This window comes from Triturus cristatus, chromosome 6 (genome assembly GCF_964204655.1).
Source record: "Triturus cristatus chromosome 6, aTriCri1.1, whole genome shotgun sequence".
NCBI lineage: Eukaryota > Metazoa > Chordata > Amphibia > Caudata > Salamandridae > Triturus > Triturus cristatus.
The window spans coordinates 911,042,203-911,060,019 of NC_140589.1; the positions used below are offsets into that span (position 1 = coordinate 911,042,203).

The 17,817-nt window shown below is 47.7% G+C and overlaps 1 protein-coding gene across 3 annotated transcripts in view; it reads left to right on the forward strand.

The window, feature by feature from the left end:
- Positions 1–17,817, forward strand: part of MED23 (mediator complex subunit 23) — a 467,463-nt gene that overhangs the window by 413,678 nt on the left and 35,968 nt on the right. For all 3 annotated transcript variants that reach the window (XM_085611580.1, XM_085611579.1, XM_085611581.1), the window contains 2 exons: positions 9,911–10,076; positions 12,616–12,688. In XM_085611580.1, the coding sequence (XP_085467706.1) occupies positions 9,911–10,076; positions 12,616–12,688 (239 nt within the window). The remainder of the gene's footprint in view (positions 1–9,910; positions 10,077–12,615; positions 12,689–17,817) is intronic.

Below are 17,817 nucleotides of genomic sequence, written 5' to 3' on the forward strand. Positions count from 1 at the left end.
GCTCGCTTCCCTCTGGGTGGCTGGTGGGGTCCTTTCGTTTTCTGTCTGTCGGGCTTCCCTCCAGCTGGGTTCTCTCCAGTGTAGGGGCCTGCTTTTGCTCTTTTTCCCTTGTTGTTACAATTTCTGATCCCCTTGCGGTCTAATACGCTGGGGGTTCTTTTGCCTGTCCTTGGCCTCCTGCTCCTTTCGGAGGCTCTGGCCCTCCTTGACTGTGTAGTCTGTGGGTGGATTGCTGTTGCTCCTCTGTTCCGGGTTTGTAGCCCTTTGCTGTGTGGTCTGTGGTTGCAGTCTCTCTCTTTCTCTTACAGCGCTTTCCACTGCTTGTGCCTCCAGCCTGGCTATTGCCTTGGCTTGCATGGTGGTTCCACAGAGGGGTGCTTTACGCTTTCCCTGCTGTGGCTTTACTGATATGGCCTTCTGCTACTTTGGTGCTCACTGGTGCTATCGCCTGGCTTGCACAGTTATTCCTCAGAGGTGGTCTGCTCATTTCCTGCTTTGGCTTTCCTGTTGTAGCCTCCTGGCGCCTCGGTGCCACCTGGTGCTGTTCCTCACCTTTTGTCTCTCTCCCTTTGTTTCTTTTGGTTTTTCGCACACTGTTCCCATGCTCTCCTCAGTTTTGTTGTGATGGCTCCGCTTTGTGGCGCGGAAAAGTTCTCCGAAGCAAACTGACGTCAGCGCACCGGGGTGGGGCTTATGTGACCTCGCTGACATCATGCCCGCGGAGGACGTCGGGCGGAGTCGCGAGGTGCCGCCCCGGCGCGCAGAGATGGTGGCCAAAAAAGTTTTCCGGGTCCAGTCTCACGCCTGGGGATATTACTACGTTAAGGAATCTGCAGCCAGAATCGTCTCTACCAGATACATCGTTACCAAAGGTAAGTAACTTGTACAACAAGCCGAACTATTGACAAATGAATGTATGTGACTTTAAATGCTGCGAAATCAATAAAAATATATTTAAAAAAATAATAATAATAGGCTCCATGAAATGTTTAGCCCTGCATCTACTTCCTGATCTCCCGAAGCACCTCCGGGAGCGACGCCTTGCTTTTACGAGACTGCCTGTCTCTTTTAACTTTGTTCTCTTGCCAGCACTGGTGCCCTCCGCGCTCCTACCTTAGCGCCCCTGGATCGCAGCCTCGTCCCTCGCCCGCGCCCCAGACCGCCGCTGCTGACCGCCCCCTCCTCACCTGGTTCCCGGTGCGAGACGGGCTGGTTCCTCCATCTTGGGCGGGTCTGGGTGCCGCGGTGCAGCTCTCTGGCTCCTCCCCCCCGGCAAAGTACTTCTGGCTGACGGCTGACAGCACGCCCAGCCCTGCATCTACTTCCTGATCTCCCGAAGCACCTCCGGGAGCGACGCCTTGCTTTTACGAGACTGCCTGTCTCTTTTAACTTTGTTCTCTTGCCAGCACTGGTGCCCTCCGCGCTCCTACCTTAGCGCCCCTGGATCGCAGCCTCGTCCCTCGCCCGCGCCCCAGACCGCCGCTGCTGACCGCCCCCTCCTCACCTGGTTCCCGGTGCGAGACGGGCTGGTTCCTCCATCTTGGGCGGGTCTGGGTGCCGCGGTGCAGCTCTCTGGCTCCTCCCTCCCCGCCACGCTCACTGTCCATCCCCCCCCATGTGTCCCTATAACATGGCCTCCCACCCTCGGCAGCGCAGCGGACGAGCGCAGCGGGCGCGACGAAGGCGCGCAGAAGTTGCGCCTAAGTTAAGCCCGTCTGCGCCCGTCCGCGACGGGCCGGGACCAGGGGCCACACACCCTGTTCCTCACCTGGTCTACACTGCAGCTCAACTCACTGCTCTGTCGTCCTTCCTCCCTCCTCCTCTGTCGTTACTCCAACATTTGGATTCCCATGGCATTGCCTCCTCTCCCCCCTCCCACCCTGTACCCATCACTCTTTGGCCCATTTCCCGCTCCTCCGACTCCCTACCTACCCCTCGTTCCCTTCCCGTTCCCTCTCTCGCCTCCGCCTACCTTCTTAACACCCGTTCGGCAGTCAAACACCAATCAGCACTTTTCAACCTTCTGTCCACAGATTCCCCCGACTTTCTGTTTCTGACTGAAACCTGGTTTTCCTCTGATTCCCTACCTGATCTTTTGGCTATCCTCCCCGATTCCTACTATGCGCTTCGAGCTGACCGCCCGGCTGACAAGGTTGGGGGTGGTGTGGCGATGATCATTAGGTCATCTCTTAAATTTCAACTTCTTACCTACCCTCCTATACCCAACGTTGACCTCTTGGTGGCCCGCTCACTCAATCTTTCTGCCCCTCTTACTGTTGTTCTTGTATATCGTCCCCCCCAATCCATGCCCTCTTTTGTTGCTTCCCTTCAGGACTTATTGGCCACTTTGGTGGTCAATAACTCCTCTGTTCTCCTGCTCGGCGATTTTAATTTTTGGCCGGGAGACGTTAGGGAAGACTCTCACTCAAAAGATTTCTCCGCCACTCTTCACTGCTTGAACTTCATATCTCATGTCACAGCTCCCACCCATGTTCAAGGACACATTTTGGACCAAATTTGGTCTACACGCTCGGTTATTTCATCCCCTTCCATTCTTCCTTGTGTCTGGTCGGACCACTCCATCATTTCTTTTTCTATTCACTTGGGTGTGGTTGACAAGCTTTCTTTTCCTAAAAACCGTGTAGCCCGGAACTGGAATCAGGTTGATCTTGATTCCCTTTCTCTCACTTTGGCTTCCTCTGCCCCGGCCCTTAATGATCTCCCTTTAGAATCCCAGGCCGAGCTTGTTAACTCCTGGCTTTCTTCCTCCTGTGACCTAGTTGCTCCACTTAACAAGATCAAAGCGGTTCGTCCTTATGACGCGCACAAATGGTTTTCCCCAGAGTTAAAAGCACTCAAACTCGACCTCAGGAGGGCGGAACGCCATTGGAGACGGAATTACAACTCCTCTCTGCGTGTCAAATACAAATCACTCCTTAACGTATACAAAAAGGCGATCTTAGTGGCAAAAACCTCTTACTTTACGGAGAGAGTGGCTCTTGCCGCCAATAAATCTCGGGAAATTTTTTCCCTGGTCCACAACCTTGCCACTTCTGACCGCTCCACCCCCAGTCTTCTTCCCTCACAGTCCCTCTGCTCATCACTCAACGATTTCTTCATAGACAAGATCCTGAAGATTAAAGCCAACATTCCCGTGGTGGCCCAACCTAGCTCTACCTGTCTTTCCTCCCCCCCTCGCTCTTCCTTTGCCTCTTTTCCTGCTATTTCTCTTGAATTATTTTTTAAACTCCTAGCTAAAGTTAGGTCTGGTTCCCCTGCGGACTGCGCTCCAGCTCGCATCCTCAAAGTTCTCTTCACCAACTGCCCCGCCCCTCCTCTTGCCTTTCTCAACTCTTCTTTGGTCTCTGGTTTAGTTCCTTCTTCTTTCAAATCTGCCATAGTCCTTCCCATCTTAAAAAAAACTGGTCTGGATCCCTCTCTTCTTTCTAATTTCCGTCCTATTTCCCTTCTTCCCTTCCTTGGTAAAATCCTGGAAGCCCACGTCACCTCCTGCCTCTCCACTTACGTTGAGGAGAACGGCCTATTGGCATCCCATCAGGCGGGCTTCCGCCCGGGCCACTCCACGGAGTCGTGGTTCTCGCGGTTCTGGACGAACTAAAGGGAAAAGCCGATCTTAACCTTCCCCAAGCTCTGGTTCTCCTCGATCTATCCGCTGCGTTTGACACGGTCGACCATTCCATCCTTCTCGACCGTGTCAGATCAGCGGGTATTCGGGGCGCAGCCTTTTCCTGGCTTGCGTCCTTTCTCCGTGAGAGATCCCAGGCGGTTCATCTTTCCGGCTTTTCCACCCCCTCCCGCCCGGTCACTTGTGGGGTTCCTCAGGGCTCTTCTCTTTCTCCCCTTCTTTTCAATCTCTATATTCAACCTCTTATCACATCTCTCCTTCAGCTGGGGGTCTCTGTGTACAACTACGCAGATGACCTTCAACTCATCTTCGATCTGTCTTCTTCTCCTGATTCTCTTCCTAAGTTCTGTTCCACTTTAGTCTTTATTTCTGAGTGGATGAGTGCTAATCACCTGAAACTCAATCCGGACAAGACGGAGCTTGTCCTCACTGGTGGTCCCTCCAACCCCTGGTCCCCCGCTTATTGGCCCCCTTCTTTCGGTCCCCCCCCCCATTCCTGTTGCCTCTGTCCGTACTCTTGGCATCAAAGTCAGTCATGACCTTTCAATGCACAACCAGATCAGCTCCGTTGTTTCCTCCTGTTTCTTGTCCCTCCGTCTTATTCGGAAGATCTCACGGTTCTTCTCTACTGACGCTCTTAAAACCATAGTCGTGGCCCTTGTCACCTCTCGCCTCGACTATGGAAATGGCCTATATGTGGGTATTCCTGCCTCTGAATCCCGCAGACTTCAGGCCATCCAAAATCAAGCTGCCCGACTTATTCTTTCCCTCCCTAAATCCTCTCACATCACTCCTGCGCTCAAGTCTCTTCACTGGCTCCCTGTCCGCTTTAGATCCTTTTTCAAATTAGCCTGCCTAGCCTTTCAGGCTCACTCCCGTTCTGCTCCGCTTTTCATCACTTCTCTTATCTCCTCTTATGCCCCTTGTCGCACTCTTCGTTCTTCCTCTATGTCTCTTTTGCACATCCCCCGCTTTCGTAAATCCAGATCGGGTGGCACGCGGTTCTCAGTCCTGGCCCCTCAGTTCTGGAATAGTCTTCCCCTTTCTATTCGTTCTATTCCCATCTATTCTCACTTCCGTAAGGCCCTCAAAACTTTTCTTTTCTCCCAGGCGTTCCCCTCCTAGTCCTTCGAGCTGATCCAGGGAGTTCTGACTCAGGTCCCCAGCGCCAGGAAGCCGCTTGGCCGCAGTGCGCTTTATCAAATACCTTTTTTCATTTCATTTCATTTTTCACTGACTTGGACCCTCTCAACCTCGCCTGGGTTGTGGACACTGGCGGGGATCTTCAAATGGAATTCCAGGGTCTAACCTCGCTAGTGGATTGGACAGCTCCCCCAAACTAGCCACAGATATTCTCTTTGGTTCCCCTACACCAGAAGTGGTCTCCCTCCATAAAATTATGCTTAAAACTGCAGAGGTGTTGGAACTGCAACTCCCGGCCACGGACACTAAAACGAACCTCTTAACAGAACTGTTATTTCCTTCGCCCCTAACAATAGAGCCATTGGTTTCTTTTAACAAAGCAATACTAGGTCTAATTAGAGTGGCATGGGAGAAATCATCTTTAGGTCGTGCAATCAAGAGATTAGTGTCTGAGTCTTCCAAGTTTCGTGCTCTGAGCAATCAGGAGCATCTTTCCTGACAACCCCTGCTGATAGAGAATCAAAGCAACTGGAGGCTTGAGGGAAGAAATCCTTTTCTGTGGATAGCATGACCCTCAAGTCAATTAATGCAAACTGCCTCCTAGCATGTTTCAATCATGCTTTGTGGGATATGGGCCAGATGATAGTCCCCCATGTACTACAGGACATGTACCAGCACTTTCAAGCGCTTCTACAAGACGGTAAAAATGCCTCCTGGCATATCATCAAATCTGGGTTTTAGCTACTTAATAGCCCGCGCCACAGACTCTTCCATCACAGTCTGCTGACATGTCTGGCTCAGGACCTCCAACTTTTCACCAAACTTTCAAGTGAATTTACTGGCCCTACCATTCGACAGGCCACGTTTATTCGTAGATGAGGCTGATTTTGCTCTGGAGCGTTTCAAATATAGTGAGGCCACCGCTCTCTCCTTGGGCTTACAACTGTCCCCTCTAATTCGAGACTACCAGCAATTTCATTGCTTTTGATGTTTCCCGAAGTTCCAGCCATTCCAGATGCAGTCTCAACAGCAGTCAAACCTGCTGGTTAAACAGTATAGCGGCAGAGCCGGAGTAAGAGGCCATGGATCTGCCCAGCAAACCTCCTCCACCTCCTCCCCCGCCACACCAGGAAAGCAGACCTAGTTTGCTTCCCCACACCCTTTGGAGTCTGTAGAGAGATGAGTTTCCCACTTTTTCCCAGCCTGGAAGGCCATTACTTTGCAGCGGTGGGTCCTCAAAATTGTGAAAATTGGAATTACACCCTTCCCTTCCAAAGGCCTCTTGCCGACTCAAGCTTCAACAATTTTTTCCCCCCGCCACTCCCCCCTGACCACCTTCCTATATTGCAACAGTAAATGGCAGCTCTCTTACAGAAAGGAGCTGTGGAGTTAGTTCCAGAACAGGAAAAATGCCAAGGATGGAAGCAGGTTGCCTCCGGGTACCCAGGAAGGATGGCAGTGTACATCCAACCTTGGACCTCCAGGATCTGAATATTTTCCTCAAAAAGGAGAAATTCAGAATGCTGACCCTAGCTCAAGTACTACTGGTGTTGGGACTTTGAGACTGGATAGTGGCCCTGGCCCTGCAGGATGCGTACTTCCACATTCGCATCCTGCGGTCACGCCATACGTAATTCCGGTTTGCATTGGGTTCTGCACACTACCAATTTCCAGCACTACCCTTTGGCTTGACAGCAGCACATGAAGTCTTCATAATGGTGATGGCAGTGGTGCGGCCCATCTCAGAAGATCAGGCATCCCAATATTTCTGGACCTGGTTGACTAACCTTATCAAAGCTGGTTCTCCAGAGGTGGTGTCCTGTCATCTACAATCAAAAGCATTCCTGTGTTCGACCTGGGTTTTTGATCAGTAAGCCCAAATTTCACCTGTGGGACTCCCAATGACTTCCGTTCATAGGGTCAGTAATGGAAACAACCCATTTCCACCATGACACTGGACACCACTCCACTCCCGAGAGTCCTAAGATTCCTTTGTCTGCTTGCTTACTGCACTCTTTTAGGCTCCTTTCTCCCTTCCATCCAAAGTCCATCCAGATCTTGACAAACAACACGACTTTAGTGTGGTAGAACAACGGACAAAGGGAAGTAGCATCTCACCTCCTTTGTCTAGAAGCATTGAGACTGTGGTCTGGTGCACACGACCAAGGGAAATGGCTCACCGCCGATCACCTAGCGGGTCTCTGAACGTCATACCCAACAGCCTGAGCCCGTGTTATCTTGCCGACCACGAGTTGTGTCTTCTACTGAGGGTAGTCCAGGGTATCTTCGCCCAGTGGGGTACTCCCCCAGGTGGACTTATTCACCTTCTCGGAAATGTTTACTGCTGACAGTTCTATGCCCTCCATTATCCATCTAGGAGAGCCTTTGGAGACGCATTTCAGTTAAGGTGGAACTTTCAGATACACTATGCATTTCCTCCCATACCCTTGATTCCTCCGGTTTTGAGGAAGATTTGCCAAGAACGGGTCCAAGTCATTCTCATTGCCCCAAATTGACCAAGGCGGGTGTGGAATGCAGACCTCCTGCTCATCCCCACGTGTTCCCTGCTGTGTCTATCATTCAGGCCAGGCCTTCTCTCCCACTCGGGGGAATGGTTCCCCACCCCAATCTCTGAGGCCTTCACCTATGTGCTTGGAAATTGAGTGGGGGACACCTGATCTGCTTTCAGCTGCTTCCAGGGATGGTTGATGTCCTTTTATCAGTGCATCGCCACTCCACCAAGTCTGCTTAATCGGGCAGATGGAGCACCTTTGTTGCATGGTGTGCAGGTAATAACGTGGACCACAAGTAGTCCAAGCTTTCTCAGGTCCTGCAATACACATTTTACGTTGCTCAGAGGAGTAGTGCAGTAGTCAAGGCGACAGGAATTAAGGGACAGGGAAGGATCAAATTATGTGGCAGTGTTAATTATGCGCAAGAAAAAGCAAATTATGCATCACAGTGTGGCACATTTTGTGATAGTATTACTTAATTTTGTCATTTTTACATATGGTAATGCCTGGCCAAAGATTTCACCCTATTGATAACAATTTAACACACAAATACAGCAAGAAGCAGTTAAAGGATGACCAGTCAACCCTTGCAAAGGGCTTTCCAGTATGCAGGGACTGGTGTTGCTACTCTTTTAGTAACTTTTGATCCATTTGAGCTAGAAACAATTTGTTTTGTTATAATCTGCCGATTATGCAGCAGATGATGTATTATGTGGGAAATTCAGCAAATCCATAATTATGTGAAAAATGCATACTCGCATAATTCCAGTGGCCCTGGAGATAGACAATGTCAAGGGGTATTTCGCTGCCTGGTTTACATTCCTCTATGTGGCATCCCTTTTCAAGTCGCCCATTGCCATGTGCTTTTTGAAGGCGCTGACGAATATGTATCCTCCTACCCCATTTGTTGTGGCCCAGTGGGACTTGGGATTAGCCTTGACTTTTCTCATGGGAACTCCATTTGAGCTACTACATAGTTGTCCCTTAAGTATGTTGACACTCAAAACTGTGTTTTTGGTGGCTATCACAGCAACTATACGGGGTCAACGAGTTACAAGCTCTCATTTCCCATCCTCCTTTTACCTCTTTTTATCAGTACAAATTGGTTTGCGAGCATGGGCTGCAGTCCATCACCCTCCCAACCTTTTATTCCCCCACCCATCCTGCTAAGGGGGAGGAGCATTTGCATCGGCTGGATCCTAGGCAGGCGGTCAGCTACTATCTCAACCGAACTAAGGACATACAACTAGATGACCAGCTCTTTCTCTACTACTGCAGAGCTAAGATAGGGAAAGCGGTATAGAAGAGGACCATCTCCAGATGTATTATCTCTTATAACATGACCTGTAACCCTCTAGCCAAAAATCCCTCCTGAAGGACCTGGAGCTCATTCCACCAAGGCAAGCTCCACAACTTCGGCTCTTGCCAGGGGAGTTCCCATCGCAGACATCTGCAAGGCGGTGACGTGGGTTTTCCTTAACACTTTTGTCGAGCCCCATCGTCTAGATTCTGAAGTGTATGGGGATGGACTCTTTGTCACATCTGCTCTGCTGGACTTCCTTGTTTAACCATCCATGAACCCTGCTCCAAAACCAGGGTGGTGCTCTTTAATTTGTTATACAAGTGAGGAATCTGCGGGTAGAAGTATCAACGAGAAGAAAAATGTACTTGCCTTTAGTAACAACCTTTCTGGTGGATGGTCACCTACCTGCAGATTCCTTTCTGAACCACCCACCTCCCCGTTAGATGGATGTGTTATAGGAAAGTAATAAGATCCCAATTTATTATTTTTGGTACTGCACTCGATCAATAACATAACACGTGTATTTGTAAAGGCATGTTAGCTCGTAGGCATCTTGCGGCTGAATAACAGATGTTTATTGTTACCCAACTCAATGATACTCATTTTATCGACCTCATATGGATGATAGGCTGAGTGGACCTGCCGAGATTTGAACCTGTGACCATGAGGTCGAACACAGGCCCCTGGCAGTGGACACATTAGTCCACTGAGCCGCCAGACCTGGGAATCTGTCCACTTGCCTCGAAGGCTCGGAGAGGATGTGGTCTGACGGCTAGAGCTGCCGACTTTGCAGCTGGGAAACCAAGGTTCGAGCCTCGGGGTCGCGTCCACATCCTGTGATTCTGGGAAAATCACTTAATCTCCCTGTGCCTATCAAAAAATAAAATTATTTTTTCCTTGTGTAACGCAACCGGTGCTCATGTAAAGTGCTCCAATACCTTCGGGTCGAGTTTGCGCTATATAAATCTGAAAAATAAAAAAAGGTTGGAAAAATGTATGGTAACTGTTGCACCACTATACGGCTTCAGGGGCGTCATCTGACGTCACTTCCGGTGTCATCTGAAGCCAGCACTCCTTACCGGTGAAGTGAGATCTTTGAAGTTTCCAGATCTAGCCTGACTCTTGGTGTTGTTTTACAGTTGATGAATTTGCAGATGGAGTATCTATCAGAAACCTTGTTACCGCAGGTAAGTAACTTCTTCATCTTGAAACTTTACTACACTTGTTTTTACGCTGTAATTTTATGTGTGAAAAAGGTTTGAGTTATGCCACGAGAGAGATTACTTTCCTTAATCGCAGCATTACCAATGGCTGGCAAGTCACCGGGTCCATTTCCAAACTGTGACTGGAGATTCAACGAGTTTCCAAACCCAGCAGCGCATGCGCTCCACGTCACCTGTGTTGAACTCATGGCCTTGGCTGTTCCTGGAAAGGACGTTGGTAATGCCCTCCTGAATGTGGTGCTGAAGAGGTACTGTTCCATTGCTTTGTTTTAGAACTGTGTTTTGTACAACACTTAGTTAAAAAAACACAACTCCGGCAATTTATGTTCCTGAAGCTGCCACCTGACGATGTTCATTTAGTGATAATTATGAGCTAAAAAGTGCAAAATATGGGAAACCTACTAGAATATTGGCCTTCTGGATACATACATACATATACATACATATATATTATCTACTGGCGGTCGCCAGTAGATAGTTATAGTTAGGACCGTGTTTCCATAGGAAATCTGAAAATTCTATTTTGAATAACTTTGGCGCCGGTTGACGAATCCTCGCAAAATTTTCAAAACTAATGGGGCGCTCCGCTCAGCTCCTACCCTGAAGAAATAAGGGGGGTCCCAAAACGTGTTTTCCCCATGCATTTTCCCATAGGACCTTTAGTCGAAGGTACAGCCCGAACGGCTGAACAGAATTACTTGAAATTTGGCAGAGAGGTAGTCCTCAGGTCAGGGAAGTGCCTTTTGCAGGTCTGGTGTCAATCTGTTCAGTAGTTCCTGAGAAAATAGCATTTAAAAGCATATAAATATCTATAAGCGCGCACCGTGCGAGCACCCTAACGTGCGCGAGCGTAATTCTGATTGGTGGTTACATGTTAGTCAACTTTCGAATCGGTCGAAATCAGGAAGTGTCGGCCGCCATTTTGTTTGTTTTCAGTGCGAGAGTGAAAAAGGAAGGTGGCGAACGTGAAAAAGGGGCAGGGTAGAGAGTTCCTGACCCCCTAGCCTTTGTCAGGGGGTCCCTGAAGGACCCCGAAGGCAGAAAAAAAATTGTAAATTTTTTTTTTAAATCGCAGGGGGTGAAAAACTAAAAAAAAAAATAATAATTTAATACGTAGTTTATTGTAAAATAAATATATAAAAAAAATAATACATACATAACTTAGCATTTAAAAAACCATACAAATTCACTGAAAAAACCATAGGTTTCATACACGTTATAGTTAGGAATTAGCATTTAAAAAACCTTGCAAATTTACTTAAAAAACCATAGGTTTCACACATGTTATAGTTAGGTGGATATTTCACTCGTAAAAAACCAATGAAATTCCCCCGTTATAGTTAGTTCAGATAACTATAACTATAAGAAAATCATAAAGCATCAGGCATTATAATGTAATAATGCAAAAAGAATACAATGAAAATACATATGAATCGCATAATTTAGTGATGGTACCAACTCAACCGTAAATTGGTATTACGACAGATAACGAAATGGAAGGGGTAAAGAGAGAAAAAAAATATTTATTTTTTTAATCAATCCCCCAATCGAGCCTGATAATCTTGTGAAAGTCTGCCCCATATAGACTCGAATTTCCTCAAAGAGCGGATTCCTCTGGCTCTGGTCAGGGCCTTCTCCCTTTCATAAGTTTCTGTACATATCTATTACAAAACAAATTTACGGGAGAACGTGGGCAGTAAGCTCATTACGGCTTTGGTGGGCAAAATGTCAGTGGTGCAGGTCCTCAGACAAGGCCTCTTAGGTTAGCGAATATGGTCAGACAGGCATAGGAGGGGTAGGCTGACCACAGTATGAATGCACGATCGAGACAGAGCTGTAGTTACAGCCGTAGCATCAAAGCGGTGTGCTATAGATTAGTCGCTTTCATATCTAATGAGATTTCAGAGCGGTGACTATTACCAACAAGCATTTGCAATGCAACTGGTCTCGCCTTTGGGACCTTAAATGTATTTAGCTATGCAGCACATTAGCCTGGGTGCTGAAACATCTACTGTTCTTCAACATGGAGGGAAAGTTAGAACCAAACTGCTTGACACGCCAGGTATGGGCACACATGGAGATAAATATTGCCTTTCAGCGGGAAATGGTATAGGTCAAAGCTCTGTTTTTAATATAAAATCAGGGCCTTCGGCGGTCATATCACTGAAAATACAAGATTTAAAAAAAATATTATTGTCTTTTAATTGTGCTCATGGAAGACAATTTCCATGGACTGGAATCTAGAGAATGCTAAAGTTATTCTGGTATTTTACTGACCTCTGCTGGTCGATTTTTATCAAGACAGTTAAATTGCGGAAGTTGAACAGAAAAATAAAAAAGGAAAATCTCTCAGCAGAAAGCAATTCTGGTATTTTACTGACCGATGGTGGTCTTTTTCTATCAAGACACTTAAATAGAGGCAGTTGAACAGAAAAAAAGCTCCTAAGCGGAAGCAGACTAGTCCTAGTGCTGATCTCCAGAGCCCACAAAGTACATACAAGTATAAGTATATAATAAAGTATATACAAGAGGTCTCTAATGCTCGACCTAAAAAGTTAAAATTGACCGATGCCCCTGTGTGCGAGTGTTAATGTATCTTTTGCATTCTCTTTCATTTCTTTTCATGTGTTGCTCTTGTTTGTTATGGCATTTTGTGTTTTCTTTTCAAGGGCCACTACTACGGTACAGTGTGAAAGTAATGTGCGTCTCATGGAAATGTCAATAAAACCAAACCATCCAAAAAAATAAAAAATAAATGCACTGCAATGCTTTTCTTGTTTCCTGTAGCCAGCCATTAGTGCCAAGAGAGAACATTACAGCTTGGATGAATGCAATTGGTTTGATCATCACAGCCTTGCCAGTGAGTTGAGTATAACCGTTTGTTCCAAGACCTTACAAAGTGCTAAGTTGCATTTAAATCTTTCCTTCTGATCCACGCCCTTCTTGTGACACACTTTTCAGGGTGTAACATTGGATGAAACAACTGGCAATAGTCATTATTATACAAAATTGTTTCAATTTGAACGCTCTTCTGATAATTGATGTTATTTTGAATCTAGAATGGTTTTGATTGTATGTCTGGGACAGCACTTTTCTTAAGTGTCATTCTCGTTATATTTAAATTAATGCCTGAACAATATAATGTGTCAGAAGCTCTGTTTAGCATAGCTCAATGGATCTTCCTCCCTGTGGAGAATGATTCCCTAATAGCTACTTGTGAGCATGGACAAAATTTGCCCATTTGTTGATTTTCAAAATGGAGACCAGGATGGATGAATTATTTGTGAATACCAAGCAACATTATCTCCCATCCATGCCACCTTTGAACAGCGACGTATGCCTGTTTGTCTGAATATTTATTTTTAAAATCCTGATGGACCTTTTAAATCACCATTGCAATTAAGAAAAAATAACCACCACAAAAATTATGAATATGATTTGATTTAATCAAAACACTTTGTCAGTTGAGTTTTTTATTTTTTGATAACAGATTATTTAAAGTAAGTGGCTAAATATACTAAGTCTGGTTCAGTAATTTGATTAGTCGATTTTATATACATAGTAGAAATAAATGGGAACTCATACAAAGTGTTACCTAGAAAGAGAGGTCAACCACCCATGGTCAAGAAGGGAGGCAATTCATATCCTGTATAATGTGGGCAAACATACGCTTTGGAGTCCTACCAGTTAATTTGCCTGGGGTGGAATTCTTTTAGACATATGTTTGCTAACAAAATACGGCCGCAACTTCATCCTTTAAGAGGGAACCCAAACGGAATCATTCTTGCTGTTCTTGAATGTAATTCTTAAATGGACTGACCGGTTTTGATCCATTCTTTCAACAAAGATCTTTGCAAATATTGTTGCAGAGTCATATATGTACATGAAATTGGCCACGGCTAAAAGGATGTAAACGATTATTTCAAGTCCAAAGATGTGGGCAAAATTCTCCAAACTTTCTTTGATTGGGGTGAAGAGTGCTTTGTGAGTTGTTTTTCTTTTTTTTTTCTTTGATAAGCCAGTTTTATTGTTTTCTTGACAACAAACATTACAGTCCATTGAAATTGCGTACAGTCCATCAGTACACGTTCCATCTGCGACTCACGATGTAACAGTCCATCACCCCACTTTTCCCACACAATAGTATGACCACCACCTGCCCCAAATCTTGGCGTGCTTCTGTGGTCACCCCCTAGCCTCATATATTGTTTGTTCCATCTTGGCACACCAGTCCGCCGGGCGGGAGGTTGGGATGGTATTCATTAACTGGCAATGTCCCGTTTAGCTACCAGAGTAGTCACCCAATTCCCAATTTTGTTCCATTGTCTAAAGCCTTCAAGGTTGGCCGTGTGGTGCAGCCATCTTCCCACCCTCAGGAAGGTCCATTGCCTAACTCCCATTTTGTGAAGCATAGGGCCGCGCGCCAAGTCTGAATCGCCATAGTTGTCACGGCTAGGAGGTGATTAGGGACCGTGCCACCATGGAGCAGTTCCAAAATAGTATCATGCCCTAGGCGAAAAAGTTATAGGTGGTAGGCAGGATCATCCTTCTCTCCGGACAGCCATTTATTGATCACTGTTAAATGGGTCACCCAGTAGTAAAGCTTGATGTCTGCCATCTCCAGTACCCTGTCGTAAACAGACTGCCGGCATTTATCAAACTGTATTCAGTAATTGCGGCAACAATTTCCTCGGGCGGCAGAGGCGCATCCAGCTTGAAACAGAGAGCCATTGGCAGCTTTGGTAGGGGAATGCCGTTAACAATGAGGCAGTCCCCTTCCTTTAAAGGCCGGGGGCGGTCCCCTTCCTCTAGAGACCGGCCACATCTAAGATGTCTCTGTGACCCCTGACAGTGGCCTTATTCCACCACCCATAGGCTCCAGGGGATGGAGACTGATCCGCTGTTAAGATCAAAAAAGCATAAAGTTCAGTCGCTAGATGCTTGGTTCATGCAGAGTCGAGAAGGTGCCAGACCTTAAGACGTCAAAGAGGGTGTCATGGCCGATCTGCCACCCCAAAGTGGCCCATGATGAGTGAGTAGTCAGAAATACTTTGCAGGATTGTGACTCCTGCCGTCCTGTAGAAGATTGTGGGGGGGGGGGGGGAATAAGAGCAATTCTATATGGGAATGGGTCCCATATGAGGCTGAGGTGTGGGTATATTCCCAGTTCCTGGAGTGCCAGGTTCTCCAGGCATCGCACAGCCACAGGGATTCCTTTGAGGTCTGGAGGCATCAAGGTCAGGGTTGGGGGAGGCATTGAAGTCTTTACCGGGTATTGAAATTCCGGGCGAAAACACGACCACCGCATTCTTCCATGCCATTAACACCAGGGAGGGGGACTGGGATGATGTATATATGCACTCAAGTATTTGTAGCATTGGTCCTCGAGGAAGCCCTCTATGCCCAGAAAGCAGCCCTGTGCATCTCCAACAATGGAGGTCACCACCAACGGCAGTGATTTATGTAAAAGAAGCGCCACACCCCAAGACCCTTGCGCGAACCCGGACTAGTATACGCTGTCATAACCCTAATGTTTCAAAAGATGGCATTGTATGCCCAGCTGGTGGGACTCCTGCAGCATTAACTCCTCTGGCATAAATCTTTTGGCATGGTGTAGGACCGCTGACCACTTAATACAGTCTAAGAGGCAGTCGACGTTCCACAACATAATCTTAAAATGTACCATTAGGGCATCGGTGGTCAGGCTATGAATCCACGTCAAACAGCAGTTTGGGATTGGGGAACAGGAGGAGAACCCTGATAATGGATGTGTGGGACATTCAGTAGTCAGATGATGTGAATGTGTATCACAGTGCATGGTACTGAAGGACGGACAAAAATGAAAAAACAACTAAAAACAAAACCAAACAACCCTCCTCCCAACTCCCCACACTTCTCCAACTCAAGCATCTGTTTCCCTGTTACACCCCAAAACACAAACCATCAAAACAAAACAGGTAAATTCTCAGCGTGGGTACTCCTCTGATTCAGGATATCGTGGGGCACGTATGCAAGGTCAGCACTGGAGTGGACTGGGCCGGCTCATGACTGGCAGACAGCACAGACATGGCCTACACTCCATATTGAGGCATCAAGGCAGGGGCACAGATAAAGAGTCAGTCTATTGTTGCTTGCCGAGGCCCAGAATGGATGCCTCTTGGGTTCCGGGTGGACAATTGTGCTGCGGTGTCATGAATTATCTGGATCCGAGGAAACCGATGTTCTCTGGGCATGCCTCCTGTTCTTCTGCGACCGCATGTTCTGTCGTGACCCAGTGCGAGGGGGCTGGTAGCACCTGAGCTGGTGGAAGGCCTTTTGCTGGTAACTGGTGGCGGAGGTTCAACACGGCACTGGCCCAGTCCAAGGCTGCTTCTGGAGTCTCAAAGAAATGTGTTTCAGAATCATGGATCACTTTGAGCTTGGCAGGAAATACGAGCATGTATTATATATTTAGTGCCCTAAGTTTCTGTTTGACCTTCTCGAAGGAACTCTGCTGCAGCTAGACCGCCATGGTACAGTCAAGAAAGATCATGATGGTGGCGGATTCAATAGCCAGGGCACCAGCATGTTGGGCTGCTCATAGAATTGTGTCCCTATCTCTGTAGGTCAAAACACGAGCTATCAGAGGGTGGGTAGGGGCTCTTGGCGGAGAAGTAACGTTTCAATCTGCGTTTCTCTTCTAGACTCAACTGCTTCACACGAGGATTGGATGGCCTGCAGTATGGGTCAACAAGTCATAGGCTGCTGTTGTAGATGCAGTTCTTCTGCTGGCGTACAAATCCCAGTGGAGGTCTGCATTGTGTACCGATCCATCTTAACCTGAGTGTGTGCGCTGCTCCTTCATCTTTCCTAATGGTAGGCGGAGGGACAAAATACACATCTTGTCAGAGAAAAGGGGAAAGCGAGCCAGTACAATGCAACTTATCCATGTAGTATGGGGCCGCAATCAAACAGCTACAGTCCCTGGGGGGGGAAGGTGTATCGGACAGGTATTGCGGATCGGAGAAGAAGGCAACAGCACAAGCAGCTGGACTGTTCAGGTGCCCCCGGTCTTGTAGAGCAAATTAGTCTATGAGCAAGTCTCCAGGTATGGGTTAGGCCACTCACTCCCACAGCGCACCACTCTGCAAACCTTTGGGGAGCCCTTGAGACCGTCCTAGCCAAGCTACAAAGGGGTCAGACGGCTGTTCCAGCAATGCGCTGCAGCAGCATAGTAGGTATCTAGGGGCTATAAATGTGCCTTACTGGAAGAGGGTGTCTACCCCACAGCAGCCATCCTCGGTTCCAGCATTCAGGCTGAGCAGGCTTGGGGTACCTGGGCTGGGGTCAGCGCAGATCGTGGGCCACCAATTCCCCGGATGGGAGGGCCCAATAGGTAGTGTTACAGCTGTGAAGACCGCCACCATGGCACCAGCACGAGCTGCCAGTCGGATTGTTGCAGGGCACCCCTCGGGCTCAGTCAATAGTCCAGAAGGCTGCTTCAGCCAGATTCTTTCACCGCTGCCCGGTGTACAGTTGAGCAGTAATGGTGCTGTCGGGCCGTGGGCCCAGCCACAGCACCAGTCGCCGCAGCAGTGTTAGTCCATGCTCCTCATGACCAGTGCCACTCCGTTGTCATCACTGCCATAACCCCCGGCCTCCGCAGCCCGCCATGTTGGGGTCAGCGAGGCCATGCCTCAGCACTGGAAAGGGCTGCAGGATGTCAGAGAAGGTCCATAGATGAGGGCGGAAAGCAGCCCTCCATGCCCCCAGGATGGCAACGGATGAAAGAGAAGTCCCAGAGCGTTAGAGAAACGTGTCCGCCATCTTGACCTTGTCGGACACGCCCAGGCTTTGTGAGTTGTCGGGTGGTTTTGCACCCAATTCAATTTATGCTTCATTGCATCGGAATCAAAGAGTAAAAGGTCTTCTGTTTGGAAAAAAAAATCTGTAACTAATGTTTAACAGTATAGAACGTGATGGAAATGCTTAGGTAAACATTTTGACTAT